At 52.6% G+C, this 15,398-nt stretch overlaps 1 protein-coding gene across 2 annotated transcripts in view; it reads left to right on the top strand.

Annotated features, from left to right (window-relative positions):
- Positions 1 to 512: 512 nt before the first annotated feature.
- KIF3C (kinesin family member 3C) overlaps positions 513 to 15,398 on the top strand; it is a 35,410-nt gene continuing 20,524 nt past the window's right edge. Inside the window, exon 1 of one of the 2 annotated variants that reach the window (XM_059405279.1) lies at positions 513 to 2,688. In XM_059405279.1, the coding sequence (XP_059261262.1) occupies positions 1,117 to 2,688 (1,572 nt within the window). In that variant the 5' untranslated portion in view covers positions 513 to 1,116. The remainder of the gene's footprint in view (positions 2,689 to 15,398) is intronic. The other variant, XM_059405278.1, reaches the window with a different exon arrangement.

The following is a 15,398-nucleotide window of genomic DNA, read 5'->3' as shown; positions in this document are numbered from 1 at the left end:
TACCTAGCGACCCTCCGAAGGGAAGGGGGGACGTGTCCACGTCTGCAGGCTGAAAGACAGCAGTGGAGGGATGGAGGATGGTCTTTGGAGGGAACAAATGTGGGTGGTGGATACCCCAGTCCCAGGTAGGCTGCGACCTCAGCAGTCCCTCTTAGGTTGCGTGCCAGAGAGGGAGGGGCCTCCCGGACCGGAGAAGGCATCAGCAACCTGCCAGAACCGGGTTAACAAAGGCAGGACTACAATTCCCAGCATGCTCGGGCCCGGTGGGGTGACGGCGGGCGGTGTCTGCGCCGCACCCGCCTGGTGGGCGCGGGACCCGGGTCGGCACCCGAGCCTGTAATTCCGGAGGGGTCTGCGGGGGTGCGAGCAGGCGATGCCCCCTTGTTCCCAGCGCGCGGGCCGCGCCGGGCTCGCGCCTCCCGCCCCGCAGCCCCGCCCCTTGCCCCACCCCAGCCGGGCGGCTTAGCTGGGGCCGCAGCGCGGCGGCAACATCACTCTCGCCGCCGCTGCTCCGCCCCATCCCCTTCTGTTTTTCTCTCTCATTCTCCGGTGGCAGCGGCGGGGAAGGTGGAGGCAGGGGCAGCAGCAGCCGCGCGGGCTGCAATGAATGATCCCCCAGCGCGGGGGGAGGACTCCAGGTGAGCCTCTGCCCTCGGGAGGGCCGGGACCCCCGGCCGCCCAGGACCCGCAGCCCCCGCCATGGATCCCTAGAAGAGGAGGAGGAGGAGAAGACAGCTTCGCCGCCCACCCCCCATCCCATTTTCCTCTTCCTTTATCTCATTGTTGCCGTAGCTGTTTACGGCAGCGCTCCCTCTGCCCCAGCATGGGGCGGGCTCCGGGCACTGCCATTCGGCCGGCGCGGCTCCCGCGGCTGCCGGGGGATTCTGCCTAATTCCCCCTGCCCGGCCCGTGCAGCGAGGACCGGAGAGCGGTGGAGGCCCGGACTGCAGCAGCGGCGGGGCCACCTCCCAGCATCCCCACCCTAGGAGGCTGCATGCGGATTGAAGAGCGGCGCCTGGGGGCTGGGCTGGCCCCGCTGATCCCAACCTAGGGAGGCCAGCAGGACCGCCCAGGCTGCGGAGGGGCCCTGGGGAGCAGGAAGGACAGAGCATCAAGATGGCCAGTAAAACCAAGGCCAGCGAGGCCCTTAAGGTGGTGGCCCGGTGCCGCCCCCTCAGCCGGAAGGAGGAGGCTGCTGGTCACGAGCAGATCCTGACCATGGACGTGAAACTGGGCCAGGTGACCCTGCGGAACCCCCGCGCTGCCCCAGGGGAACTGCCCAAGTCCTTCACCTTTGATGCCGTGTATGATGCCAGCTCCAAGCAGGCAGACTTATATGATGAAACCGTGAGGCCCCTGGTAGACTCGGTACTTCAGGGTTTCAATGGCACGGTGTTTGCCTATGGCCAGACGGGCACCGGCAAGACCTACACCATGCAGGGGACCTGGGTGGAGCCCGAGCTGCGGGGGGTCATCCCCAATGCCTTTGAGCATATCTTCACCCACATCTCTCGCTCCCAGAACCAGCAGTACCTGGTTCGGGCCTCCTACCTGGAGATCTACCAGGAGGAGATCCGGGACCTGCTCTCCAAAGAGCCTGGCAAGAGGCTAGAACTGAAGGAGAACCCGGAGACCGGTGTCTACATCAAGGACCTCTCCTCCTTTGTCACCAAGAACGTCAAGGAGATCGAGCACGTGATGAACCTGGGGAACCAGACCCGGGCGGTGGGCAGCACGCACATGAATGAGGTCAGCTCCCGCTCCCATGCCATCTTCGTCATCACTGTGGAGTGCAGTGAGCGGGGCTCAGATGGCCAGGACCACATCCGTGTGGGCAAGCTCAACCTGGTGGACCTGGCTGGCAGTGAGAGGCAGAACAAGGCAGGCCCCAATGCCGCCGGAGGGACGGCCACACAGTCCACGGGCTGCAGCAGCGGTGGAGGTGGGGGTGGTGGCGGCGGCGGTGGTGGTGGTGGTGGTGGTGGTAGTGGTGGAGAGAGGCCTAAGGAAGCCTCCAAAATCAACCTCTCGCTGTCTGCCCTGGGCAACGTGATCGCTGCTCTGGCAGGCAACAGGAGCACCCACATCCCCTACCGGGACTCCAAGCTGACCCGGCTGCTCCAAGACTCTCTGGGGGGGAACGCCAAGACCATCATGGTGGCCACTCTGGGGCCGGCTTCTCACAGCTACGACGAGAGCCTCTCCACCCTGCGCTTTGCCAACAGGGCCAAGAACATCAAGAACAAGCCCCGCGTGAACGAGGACCCCAAGGACACGCTGCTGCGGGAATTCCAGGAGGAGATCGCTCGCCTGAAGGCCCAGCTGGAGAAGAAGGGGATGCTGGGAAAGCGGCTCCGGAGGAAGAGCAGCCGCAGGAAGAAGGCCGTGTCAGCCCCAGCTGGGTACCCCGAGGGGCCGGTGATAGAGGCCTGGGTGGCCGAAGAGGAGGATGACAACAACAACAACCACCGCCCACCCCAGCCCATCCTGGAGTCAGCCTTGGATAAGAACATGGAGAATTACCTGCAGGAGCAGAAGGAGCGCCTGGAGGAGGAGAAGGCGGCCATCCAGGATGACCGCAGCCTGGTGAGCGAGGAGAAGCAGAAGCTGCTGGAGGAAAAGGAGAAGATGCTGGAAGACCTAAGGCGGGAGCAGCAGGCCACGGAGCTGCTCGCGGCCAAGTACAAGGTAAGGGCCCCAGACAGCAGCGGGACTCCAGAGGTGCCCAAGGGGATCTGGGCTGGCAGGCTTTTCTTTTCGGGTCTTTGATCCTACCTGAAGCAAGGTGTCCTCCCTCAGCACAACACGCTTGCCTTCCTGCCCAATACTCCCCTGGAGCAGCCAGGGAAATAAATCCCCACAATTCTGGGCTGCCGGGCAGAGCATCCCAGGAGCTCTTAGGAGGACAGACAAACCACACACGCGCGCGCACACACACACACACACACACACACGTGCGCGCAAAGCAAAGCAGGCAGGTGGTCTTTCAAGCCGGGGAGCTTGGGTTGGTCTGACCAACTGCCTGTCAGTCTCTGTTGGTGGCCGTCAGGATCAGTCAGGTCCTGAGGCAGGGCCTCAGCCCCATTTGGGGGTGGGTTCCCTTGCATAGCCGCCTCCCCTGGGACTTCCTCCCTCTGTAGCACCTTCACACCTCACACCATTTTAATAATATCTGACATTTGGATAGCACTTCCCAGTCTACCAAATGCCCCACAGACACGATCTCATCTGATCCTTAGCCATCCGGGGCACTGGTTCTTAAGCCCCCATTTTATGGGTGAGGAACTAAGGCTCAGAGGTGCAATGACCAAGGTACCATCCTACCAGGTGGCAAAGCTGAGGTGGAACGCACGAACGCTGTGCTCTTTTGGTTCTGGGATAGCCAGAGGAACTAGGAATGGATCCTGCCCTCTGAAAGCAGCCATAGGACCCATGCAGGGCCCAGTGCTTGCTAGAATTAGGAAGGAGATCCAGAGATCATGGGGAGGGTAGGCGAGAGCACTGGGCTCTACCCTGGAGAACTGGAGTCTGGGCCTAGCTATTCTATCGCTCATCGAGTGACCTTGTGTAAGTTACTTTTTCCTTTCCTAAAGCCTCAGCTTCCCTTTTTGTAAAACTGAGGTGGCCTGGGTGATCTCTGAAATTCTTCGAAGCTGAGAAGCAAACTGCCCCCCCCCCCCGCCACCCAGGCTTCATCCCAGCAAGATCTAATTTCCCATTGCCCTGAGAGCTATCCAGATCTTCCTGCTGGGGCCTCCAGGCACAAGGTGGGGCTAAGCTACAGAGGGCTCTGTCAGACCAGCCACAGACCTGTTCAGTTTCATTGCCGCAGATGCCACAACTCAATGTTCCAGGCATTTCCAGGTCCCTGGACTCCTCAGTGCTGAGGGTTGGAGGGAGGACACAGGGAACCAGGAGCTGATCACTTGCTGGAGAGAACAAAACATAGCTATTTTTTATGCCCTCTCAAGAGTGTGGGCTGGGGAGCAGGGAACTCAGCCTGGGGAGGGAGAGTGGCGGCTGCTGGGAAGGTGGGCAGATGAGCTGTGTGCCATTGTCTGGGTTATGGGAATGTGCTGCTGCACAGGGGCTCTGGCCTTGTGTCTTTAATATTTAATTCACCTCCATGAGCTCAGCAAGGGTTCTGCTGAGATGCTTCCTCAAAGAATGGCCCAGAGGCCTGGCACCTTTGGGGCCATCTGGGGAGAAGCAAGATGATAGCCGAATAGTTAGACTCAGCCCTCCCTGGGAGGAAAGGAATCCAGGCAATCTGGTGCTTTCCACTGGAAAATCTTACATGGGCAATCTGTCATTAGTTTCATTACCAAGGGAAGCCCCTTCCCCCTTACTTCCCTTCTCCACCCTCATTCCCCTTAAAGCTGGGAGGCAGTAGAGGCTAAGACAGTACAGAAGCATACTTCAGCCCTGAGGAAATGGGAGAGGGGTTGGTGTGAAGGATCTAGCAGATCCTTCCCATTGGGAACAATGGGATCTCCCACTCTTGGCAACTGACCAGCTCCCTCAGTAAGATTCTTGGATCTAAGGCAATGTGGGGCAGAAATAATAGGACAGTCAAGAAGTCAGGGCAGCCAGCGCCAGAATTCTTGCAATAGAGGTATGGTCCACAGAACCCTCCTTCTTAGAGGTGGCAGAGGCCCTGGGAAACTGAGGCCTGGCCTTGCCCAGGGCCGTATAGGTGAGTTAATGAGATCCCAGACTCCTTATGCTTGATCCAGCCTTTTCCCCTTACGCCCGAGTCCTAACGTTACCTGTGCTACCTGATAATCAGAATAATTCATTTTTATGTAACACTTTGACATCTTCATCTCAAGCTACCCCAAGAGATGGGTGTTCCTGTCCCCATTTGACAGTTAAGAAAACCAAGACTGGGGAGCTGGAATGCCTGTCTCTGTGCCCCTGGGCTGAGAAAATAGTGGAGCGAAGACTGGGACTCAGGTCTCCTCGTGCTCCCGGACCCCTGTTCTTCCCAAGTCATCACCATCCCTCCCTGTCTGCTCACTGTGTGACTCAGGGCCAAGGCTTTTGCCTCTCTAGGCCTCAGGTTTCTATTCTCCTAAGGAAGAGAAGTCTGACATATCTCCCTGGAGACTGATGGACATGGTCACTATGTGCCAGGCTTTCAGACATGAGGGAAGGGGGCGGGTTGGCTGGGAAATTCCAGGAGGGGAATGAGTCCGTATCCTGTGACTTCTTGTCACACCCAGCCCAGGACAAACACGAACAAGACAACTTGAGTGGAGCCTGGACAGAGAACCCCAACCTCTTCTTATCCCCAAGGCACGGCCTGATTCTGCATTGGATCTTCCTAGGATGGAGGAAACAATTTGAGGGCTCTTGAGGGATCACAGATTAGAGGGGAGGAGCACATCAGAGATAATGCCAGGCCTGCCTATTTCACAGGTTTGTGCTCAAGATGAAATGAGATCATTAGTGGGAGGGCGTTGGAAATAAGTTGAAAGGACCAAATAAAAGGAGGGGCATTAGCAGCCACAGGGTGGCCTCTGTGGATCAAGCCGGGATCCAGTGATCTGGGGGACTGACATCTTTGCTGTTAGCTTGACTCTTTTCTCCACCCCCCGCACCCCCACCGGCCGATCCCAGCTGCCTCGCCATAACCCTACAGCTCTGGAAGCAGAGCTGGGCAAGAAAGAGCCAGGAGGACTCAGAAGAGAGGGAGCTCCTGCTCCCTTCACTGAGCTTTTGCTCCCCATCTGCTGCACACTCTCTCCAGGTCCCACTTCTCAGTTTCGGCAGCAGCTCCCCTAACCGCCTCCCCCCATTCCCTTCTTCCAGTTCACACCACCCTCTGGGGGCGTCGAAGCCAGAGCTGGTACGACCTACTGCCCTCATTCTCTCCGACTCCTCTTACAGCCTGGCCCGCCTGCTTCCCCTGCCTGCCACCTCCGGGCTCCCCGTTTCCTTTGTTCTCCCCTCACTGTGTACAAACACCGAGCCTGTCTCCTTGGAGTCTCCTTTCATCTCTCCTTCCATATTCACTGGGGGCCCCGGGGGATGTGAGGGTGTGCAAATGCGTGCGGGCTCGTGATTGTGATCGGGGCGGTTTCTCACTAATCGTTCGCAGCCCTTCCTTACGGAGTATCCCCCAGGGGCTTGATAGCACGCTAGGCCTGTGAGGAAGGGGGTGCAGGGAGAGTCACAGACCCACCACTGAGGCTGGGGCTCAGACGTTCGTGCACAATGTGTGGACTGCAGTGAGGACCCGTGAAAGCGTGTGGATGGGTTGAGAGAAGGCCCACTTTACTCACAGTTCATTGTGCAAGATCCTTGACTTTTGAACTCAGTTTTTTTGAGGGATTGGACCAGGTGCTTTCTGTAACTGATCCTAGATTCTTAGAAGGAAAGAAGGGTGGCTAAGGGACGTTAGGGTTGTAGATGACACAAAATGCTGGTTTCAGCTAAAAGGAGGGGTGGAAGAGGCACTGCCTGTTTATCCCCACGTGAGCAGGTCTGGATGGAGAAGAGCTAGAACCCGGCTCTGTCTGCAGCGGGTGTAGAAGAGAGACCCTGCCGAAGTGGCGCCCACAGCCAAAGGGGCGAGGTCATCACAGAGAATGCAAACCACACTGAATGCTTACTGTCCACTCTGTGGCTCCCTCTTCTTCCCCCCACCTCTCAGCATGGGGATTAACCACAAAAAGGTTACCAAGAGGGAGATTCAAGCCCCAGAAACAGCAGTCATCACTATAAGGATGCTGTTTCCATAACACCTGCTATGTGCCAAGCACTGTACTACTGGTTATGTACACATGATCGAATTTAATCTACGCAAGCACCTTCCAAGAACGGTGTTGTTACTCTTCCCATTTTAGATCTGAGAAAACTGAGGCCCATAGAGGTTAAGTAACTTGCCCGAGGCCTCATAGTTTTATGTGGCAAATCTAGTTGAGCCCAGGTTGGTTAAACACAAAATGTGATCTTCTTTTATGCTTCAAGATTTGGAATATCAGTTTTGGGAACTGGGTGCTAGGTGAAAACTGGCAGGAGCTTGTGCCATGGAATTTGAGGCGACAAAATCCAGTGGGCAGCTGGAAATGGATCTGTGGAGACTAGCAATGGAGATTTGGGGCCTGTGTGCAGAAGAGCGCTCAAAGGGGACCCAGGCTCTCCGTTCTTGACATTATCTCTGTCTAGTAAATGCGTTCCCAGATCAGGGCCTCCCATCCTGGTCTCTGCCGACGTTATTTTGTAGAGTGCTGTATTCAGATCATGTGCATCAGACACAGACAGGCCTGGGTTTCGTGAAAGACCTCAGTCATCTCATCTATAAAATGAAATAATAACAGTACCGACGTTTATGTTTTTGAGAGGATTAAATGAGATAATGTTAAAGTGCTTTGCACACTTCCTGGGATGTAAGCACAGCTTTTTATTACTGCCTAATGGACAGTCTCACTTGGCTTTGCCTTGATAAGTCAAACACACCACATTTTAGACTGGCATTCAAGACCTAGCAGAGACCGGCTGCCATATGTCTCCTCTGTCTTGACCCCACAAGCAAGCTACTCCAGTGAGAGACCTCACAGCCAGCTGGTATACCTCAATCTTTTGAACCTAATATGTACCTCACTGCCTTTCTGCTGTTGCACTGTTTTTATATCCTGGATTGTCCTAGTAGCTAGGGTATGGGAATTAGGGTAGCAGACTAAGCTCAATATAAAGAACTTCTTAACACCTAGAAATGGACCGCTCCTAGAGGTAGCAGGCTCCAAACCGTGGAAGTGCTCAAGGAGAAATGGAGTGTCAGAGTTGCTCTAAAGGGATTCATGTATCAACAAAACCATTAATCTTGATTTCCTTTTAAGTCTCCTCCTCCTAAAAGTCCTTGATTATTAAAAATACTCTTTTTCGGGGGGGCACCTGGTGGCTCAGTGGGTTAAGCCTCTGCCTTTGGCTCAGGTCATGATCTCAGGGTCCTGGGATCAAGCCCCGCATGGGGCTCTCTGCTCAGTGGGGAGCCTGCCTCCCCCTCTCTCTCTACCTGCCTCTCTGCCTACTTGTGATCTCTGTCTGTCAAATAAATAAATAAAATCTTTAAACAATAAAAAGAGAGAGAAGAGAATGGAGAGAAAAACAGGGAAGAAATAGAAGGGGATGGGGAAGAGGGGAAAGAGAAGTGAAGTCATAAAGGCCCAGGGCAGGAGGGAGAGCGTGGGTAAAGGGCTGAACAGCAGGGATCCCGGGGAAAAGCCCCCATAGGAGAGAAAGTGCTGTAGGGGACAGTTAACTACTCATCCCTGGCAGTGTTATCATTTCACAGAACTGTGGCGAGCTGGGGGCATTTTGTAATTATAAAGATTTGACTGGCAGGAAGCACTGAAGACTGACTAATACATTCCCATCAGAGGTCTGGGGCTTCAAGTTACGTGGAGGCTCTGCAGGCCTTCGGGTCCAGTGTTGGGTTTCTCCCGATGTGCTTTGGCTGGAGGAGTCTATTACGCACGGCCCTCAGTCACCGCCAGCCCCCAGAGAGCACGACTGCATGAAGTGGGTGTGATAATGTTCTCTTTGTGCTCTGAGGACTTGGGGAAGGGCCTGGAATGCAGCTGGAGAAGGGCACCCTTCTCTGGCCATGTCCTGCTAGCCAGTTTTACCTGGCCAGTCTTGCACACTTCTGGAGCCTTCTGGGCCTGAGAGCTCCAGACCCGGGTGGCCTGAGAAGATAAGAAGATGGTTCCCTCCTCCCAAAGATGCAGCCCTTCAGCCCCGCCCTCTGCGCAAGGCACCCCACCTGTGCTCAGGGTTCAGGGGCCACTTGCTCTTGTAGTCTGGTGGATCTGGAATTTGTAATATCCTGAGAAATTCTTGGGCATTAACTCCCAGTCATACTAAAGAGTTCCTGCTTAGTTGTCTCCTTCTCCTGCCAGATGTCCCCAGCAGAGGAGGACCAGGACCTGGGCTGCTCTGTTTCCATAGCAATAGGTAATGGGCCTGCAGGCTTTCTCCTTTCTTGAGGTGAGTCTGCAAGATAATAATGGCAACCATAGTAATGACGATGACAGCTACCATTTCTTTATTTTTTTATTTTATTTTTTTTAAAGATTTTATTTATTTGACAGAGATCACGATTAGGGAGAGAGGCAGACTGAGAGTGGGGATGGGGGTCGGGGGAAGCAGGCTCCCTACTGAACAGAGAGCCCAATGCAGGGCTTGATCCCAGGACCCTGGGATCATGACCTGAGCTGAAGGCAGAGGCTTAACCCACTGAGCCACCCAGGTGCCCTTTTATTTTATTTATTTATTTTTTAATTTTTAAAGATTATTTATTTATATATTTATACATTTATTTATTTGAGAGAGAGAAACTGTGAGAGTGAGAGAGCACAAGTATGGGGAGTGCCAGAGGGAGCAGAAGAGGGAGCAGGAGAAACAGGCTTCCCACCAAGCAGGGAGCCCAGTGTGGGGCTCCATCCCAGGACCCTGTGACCATGACCTGAGCCAAAGGCAGACGCTTAACCAACCGAGCCACCCAGGTGCCCCGAGAGCTACCATTTCTTTCTTTTTTTTTTTTTTTTTTTTAAAGATTTTATTTATTTATTTTGACAGAGAGAGATCACAAGTAGACAGAGAGGCAGGCAGAGAGAGAGGAGGAAGCAGGCTCCCCGCTGAGCAGAGAGCCCAATGCGGGGCTCGATCCCAGGACCCTGAGATCATGACCCGAGCCGAAGGCAGCGGCTTAACCCACTGAGCCACCCAGGCGCCCCGAGAGCTACCATTTCTTCAGTGCATGTCTAACACCAAGCATGCCGCTGTTTTCATGTGCATTCGTTTTCTTTAATCCTCACAATAACACCATGAAGTAGTACTATTTTAATCTCCATGTGACAAATGAGGATGCTGAGACTCCTTAAGGAAGGAACAACCCAAGGTCACATGCCTTGGAAGTACTGTGGCCAGAATAGGAGCCTCTGTCTGCCTGACTCCAGAACCCATGATCTGTACCCCCCCACACACTATACTACCAGCTTCGGAAATGAAAGATTCCTGCCAGATCCCTAGCTAATAGGCCCCAGTGGGAGCTCTTGTCTGTGGAGATGCTTAGCTCAACCCATCTCTGTCCTTCCTAATGATGCAAACCCCCAGCCTCCGACTCACCTGGCTCTGTCCATTCATATAATCAACAAATCTTTTTAAGTACCCATAACCAAGAACATAAGTCAGCAGGTATAGTTAACGAAGTCTTCAAATTTTTTAGATTTCTGGAAGGAATCACGAGAATTCACCAACAGTAGTTATTTCTAGGAATTTTAGTGGGGAAGGGGGGGGCTTTTATTTATTATTTATTTACTTTATACTTTTTTTACTTTCACTACAAACATATGTTTTGTTAAATAAAAACTAACCTAAAAATTTAAGTGAGAAGAAAATATAAAAGAAATGTGTTAACACCTCTTTGGAAGATTGGCTTAAAAATAATGAATAACTGGGGCACTGGGAAGGTTAAGTTGGTTGAGTGTCGGACTCCTGATTTCCGCACAGGTTATGATCTCAGGGTCGTGGGATTGAGCACTGCATCGGGCTCTGCGCTCAGCACGGAGTCTGCTTGTCCCTCTCCCTCTGCTTCTTTCCCCTCCCTCCCTCTCTTTCTCTGGGATAAATAAGTAAAACCTTTTTTTAATTATTATTATTATTATTTTTTTTTTTGACAGACAGAGACTACAAGTAGGCAGAGAGGGAGTCAGAGAGAGGAGGAAGCAGGCTCCCTGCTGAGCAGAGAGCCCGATGCGGGGCTCGATCCCAGGACCCTGGGATCATGACCTGAGCCGAAGGCAGAGGCTTTAACCCACTGAGCCACCCAGTGGGTTTTTTAAACCTTTTTAAACAAATGAATGATTGGGGCCCTGGGTGGCTCAGTTGGTTAAGCATCTGCCTTAGGCTCGGGTCGTAGTCTCAGGGTCCTGGGAAAGAGCCCCCAGCTCGTTGGGCTCTCCACTCAGTGGGGAATCTGCTTCTCCCTCTCACTCTCCCTCTCTGATCTCTCTCTCAAATAATTCTATAGAATCTTAAAAATAATAAGTTAAAGGGGCACCTGGGTGGCTCAGTTGTTAAGTGTCTGCCTTTGGCTCAGGTCAGGATCCCGGGATCCTGGGATCAAGCCCCACATCAGGCTCCCTGCTCAGCGGGAAATCTGCTTCCTCCTTCCCACTCCCCCTACTTGTGTTCCCTCTCTCGCTGTCTCTCTATCAAATAAATAAATAAAATCTTAAATAATAATAATAAATTTAAATTTAAAAATGAATAATTGAGGGAGACCCAGTGTTGATAATAATCTCAGTGATACCCAGTTATGGGCAATCCTGTGACCTTGGACAAGTCTCTTCCCCTCCCAGGGACTTTAAGAAATCATCCGTAGGTGCTTCCTTGCTTTCAGTACTATTTGCAGATTCACCTGGGAAGCAGCAGGTCAGGAGCCCAGGGTTAGAGGTCAGCCTGAATGACAGGCAGTGAGAACTGGAGAGGAATGACCAACCATTGCCTGGGAGCCACCGGCCACATGACCCTGGATGACCCACAGAAGCCCCTTGGGCCCATGCCTCGGCTGTCAAATGCTGAGTCTGCACTTGAAGCCTCGTTAGGTCTTCTCAGTCCTGACACTGTAGCATTCTATTGTTGGCCAGAGGGGAACAGGGGGGAAGGAAGAAGTTAGGGATCAGGTCTGAGATGCTTATGGTTTTCTCACTGAAGTCGATGGGCTGATTTTTTTTTTTTTTATTCCTTCTTTTCTCTGAGGGGCATCGATGTACTACTGGGCATCCACACCCCCGTCCGGGACAAGGCTGCGGGTGGAGTCCAGCTTACCTCACTCCCCAGCCAATACGTTTCCTGAGCCCAAACTGTCTCCTTCTTGATGAGAGAATTCCCAGCCTTTGAGACGTGCATCATTTCTGTTGTGTCTTAAGCCATCCAAGGAGACTGAAGGCAGGAAACGGTCTGGGTCTCCTGATTTTGGTTCCTCAGGGCAGAGAATCACTGAACTTAGCACTGTTCTTCCCTTTCCTGTTGTCTCCTTTGTTTCTTTTTCCCTTACTGCTGGCTTCTCGAAGTCTATAACCAGGGAGCCCCAAAAGGAGAAATCGTTCTGTGGCATTCGGAGTGGCTGTAATAACAGAGGAAAGCAAAGATGGTCCACTAATTGGGGTTTTTTGCTCTTTGTGATGAGTCGTGAATACCCATCAATCAGATACTGATTGACCAGTAACCACTGACACAGGATTGTACTTTATCACTTACCGAGTAATTTCACCTCTGTAACCAACTCACCGCTTACCAAAGCCTGCAAGGTTAGTGGGTGCTCTCTTCCGTTTTCCAGATGAGAAATCAGATGCCCTAGATGTCATAGCAAATAGGGTGGCCAGGGCTCCTGGGAGGCTCAGTGGGTTAAGCCTCTGCCTTTGGCTCAGGTCATGATCTCAGGGTCCTGGGATTGAGCCCCACATCAGGCTCTCTGCTTGGCAGGGAGCCTGCTTCCCCCCTCCCCGGCTCTCTCTGCCTGCCTCTCTGCCTACTTGTGATCTCTCTCACTCTCTGTCAAGTAAATAAAATCTTAAAAAAAAAAAAAAGGGTGGCAGAGCATGTACTAGCATTCAGACTGTCTGACCTGCCCAGTGCTCTGGCTGTCGTCCCTCCATGGAACCCAGGAGGCAGCCTTTCCCACGAACATCCTAGCACTTGACTTCTCTCCGGGAGGCTAGGGATCCTGACAACCTCCCCGAATCCCATAATTAACACCCTCATCCCCTCACCTCAGAGGCCCCCATAAGGCACCTCGGGTAGAAGCATCTTCAGCAGAGATCTGCCTGTCTTAGCTCTCAGAGAAAGAAATGGTGCCCTGAGCTTTCCTGATCTGGCAATGTTACCGAGACCAAATGCTGCTGCTCTCCAAGGCACCTTGCTGCCTGAGCCTGGGAGAAAGTTGTGGCCCAGGGAGAGGGATACCAGTGGAATTAAGAGGCTGGTGTTCAAATCTCACCTCTGCCATTTGCTGGCTCTGTCAGCTGGAGGGAGTCCGTCACCTGTCTGAATCCCTGTTTTCTTTTATGTCCAGTGGGGATCATACTCGTTATCTCGCGTGGTTCTTATGATGACCAAATAGGATGATTCGTTTAAAAGGGAACTAGCCCAGCTGCAGGCACATGACAAGTTGCCTCTGAGACTCCTGTCTCCTGCAGCATGTGAGAGATGAGCTGGCAGTGGCCGAGCGGAGCCTATCTGGCTTCTCTGTGAAATCATACCTGATAGTATCTTCTCAGACAAGTGGGTGGCTGGGCCTGCTGTCTCCTCTCTGGCTTTTCAGATCAGCATTAATGAGTACTGGGGGCTGGGGAGTGCCTGGGTGGCTCAGTGGGTTAAGCCGCTGCCTTCGGCTCAGGTCATGGTCTCGGGGTCCTCGGATCGAGTCCCATATCGGGCTCTCTGCTCAGCAGGGAACCTGCTTCCCTCTCTTTCTCTCTCTGCCAGCCTCTCTACCCACCTGTGATCTCTCTCTGTCAAATAAATAAATAAAATATTTTTTTTAAAAAAAGAAAGAAAAGAAAAGGAGGAGATGGCCAGTGGTATCCTCAGAAAAATGGGGGGAAATTAAAAGCAAAAGCAAAAACCAAGCAAAACCCAAAAAAAAAACCCAAACCCTGTTCAGCAAAGAACTGAAGTCGTGCATGATGCATTTCAGAGCGTGGGGGGGAAACAGCCAGCATGGGCTAGGACTGGGGAGAAGGTAGCGGCTGAGACCTTGCACCTGGATTGGGGCCCACCCACAGATTTTGTGCCAGGACCAGCCCCCTCTTCTAGCACAAGACAGGCTCTGTCAGGCAGGCTTGGCTGATCGTGTGGGCTAGGAAAGTGGGCAAGCCTTGGCGAGTCACCAGAAAGGCAAATTCAGTTGTCATTCAGACCACGTTTGCGCTGGGTCTCAGCGGGGCTAGCAGAGAAGCATAGGGGCAGTGGACGAATGGAATTGGGTGATGATGGACAGTCAGACATCATCCAGAATTCTCTTCATGGAGGTCAGGACCCGGCTCAAAGGGGAGATCCTGAAGCAGGGTTCAGGTCCAAGGAAGGGATCTAAGCTGAAGGCCGAGGAGCAAGAACCAACAGAGAGAAACTTGTCCTGGGAATCACGTCATGGGGGGTGGGAGAGGGGCTTAGAACCTGGGGGGCCCTGGGAGTCTTGGCTGATACATCAGATTCCAGGCCTGATTGGCAGCTCAAATCCCGCCTACCCGTGTCCACATGGGTTTCTTGAATCCAGAATTTTGAATGAAAAGAGCATGAGACTTAGGTGTGGGTAGTTGGAGAAGGTGGAGGCTGAACAAAGCATTGTTTGAATCAGAGGTCTGGCTCCTTACTTAAAAATCACCAAGAGGGGCGCCTGGGTGGCTCAGTCAGTTCAGTGTCAAATCTGGAAAAAAAAAAATCACCAAGAAAAAAAATAATTAAAAAAATGCATAAAGGGGTATGCCATGAAAGGAGAGATCGGACCTCCACAAGTCCACCTCAACGATTTAGAGAATATAAAATCAATGGAGGTTCAATTTTATATCTATTATCATAGCAAATTTAAAAAATAATGATAATTATGCCTATGACAGTATAACAAAAATTGTTCCATTATTTATTGCTGGCAGTCATTTAAGTGGTATAACTTTTTTTTTAATATTTTATTTATTTATTTGACAGACAGAGATCACAAGTAGGCAGAGAGACAGGCAGAGAGAGAGGAGGAAGCAGGCTCCCTGCTGAGCAGAGAGCCCAATGCGGGGCTCGATCCCAGGATCCTGGGATCATGACCTGAGCTGAAGGCAAAGGCTTTAACCCACTGAGCCACCCAGGCACCTAAGTGGTAAAATTTTTTAAGATTTTATTTATTTGAGAGAGCACAAGTAGGGGGAGCAGCAGAGGGAGAGGGAGAAGCAGACTTCCCACTGAGCAGGGAGCCCAATGTGGGGCTCAGTTCCAGGATCCTGAGATCATGACCCCAGCAGAATGCAGCCGCCCAGCCAACTATGCCACCCAGATGACCCTTGGTGATATAATCTGTTAGAAAGGTAACTTCGGGGGCGCCTGGGTGGCTCAGTTGGTTAAGCAACTGCCTTCAGCTCAGGTCATGATCCTGGAATCCCAGGATGGAGTCCCACATCAGGCTCCCTGCTGAGTAGGGAGCCTCCTTCTCCTGCTGACCTCTCTCCTCTCATGCTTTCTCTCTCTCATTTTCTCTCTAATAAATAAACAAAATCTTTTTTTTTTTTAAGATTTTATTTATTTACTTGAGAGAGAGACAGTGAGAGAGAGCATGAATGAGGAGAAGGTCAGAGAGAGAAGCAGACTCCCCATGGAGCTGGGAGCCCGCTGCGGGACTCGAT

This window comes from Mustela nigripes, chromosome 7, assembly GCF_022355385.1.
Source record: "Mustela nigripes isolate SB6536 chromosome 7, MUSNIG.SB6536, whole genome shotgun sequence".
In the NCBI taxonomy this organism is placed as follows: domain Eukaryota; kingdom Metazoa; phylum Chordata; class Mammalia; order Carnivora; family Mustelidae; genus Mustela; species Mustela nigripes.
The sequence above is the reverse complement of the archived record's forward strand: the minus strand, read 5'-3'. Positions and strand labels throughout refer to the sequence as shown.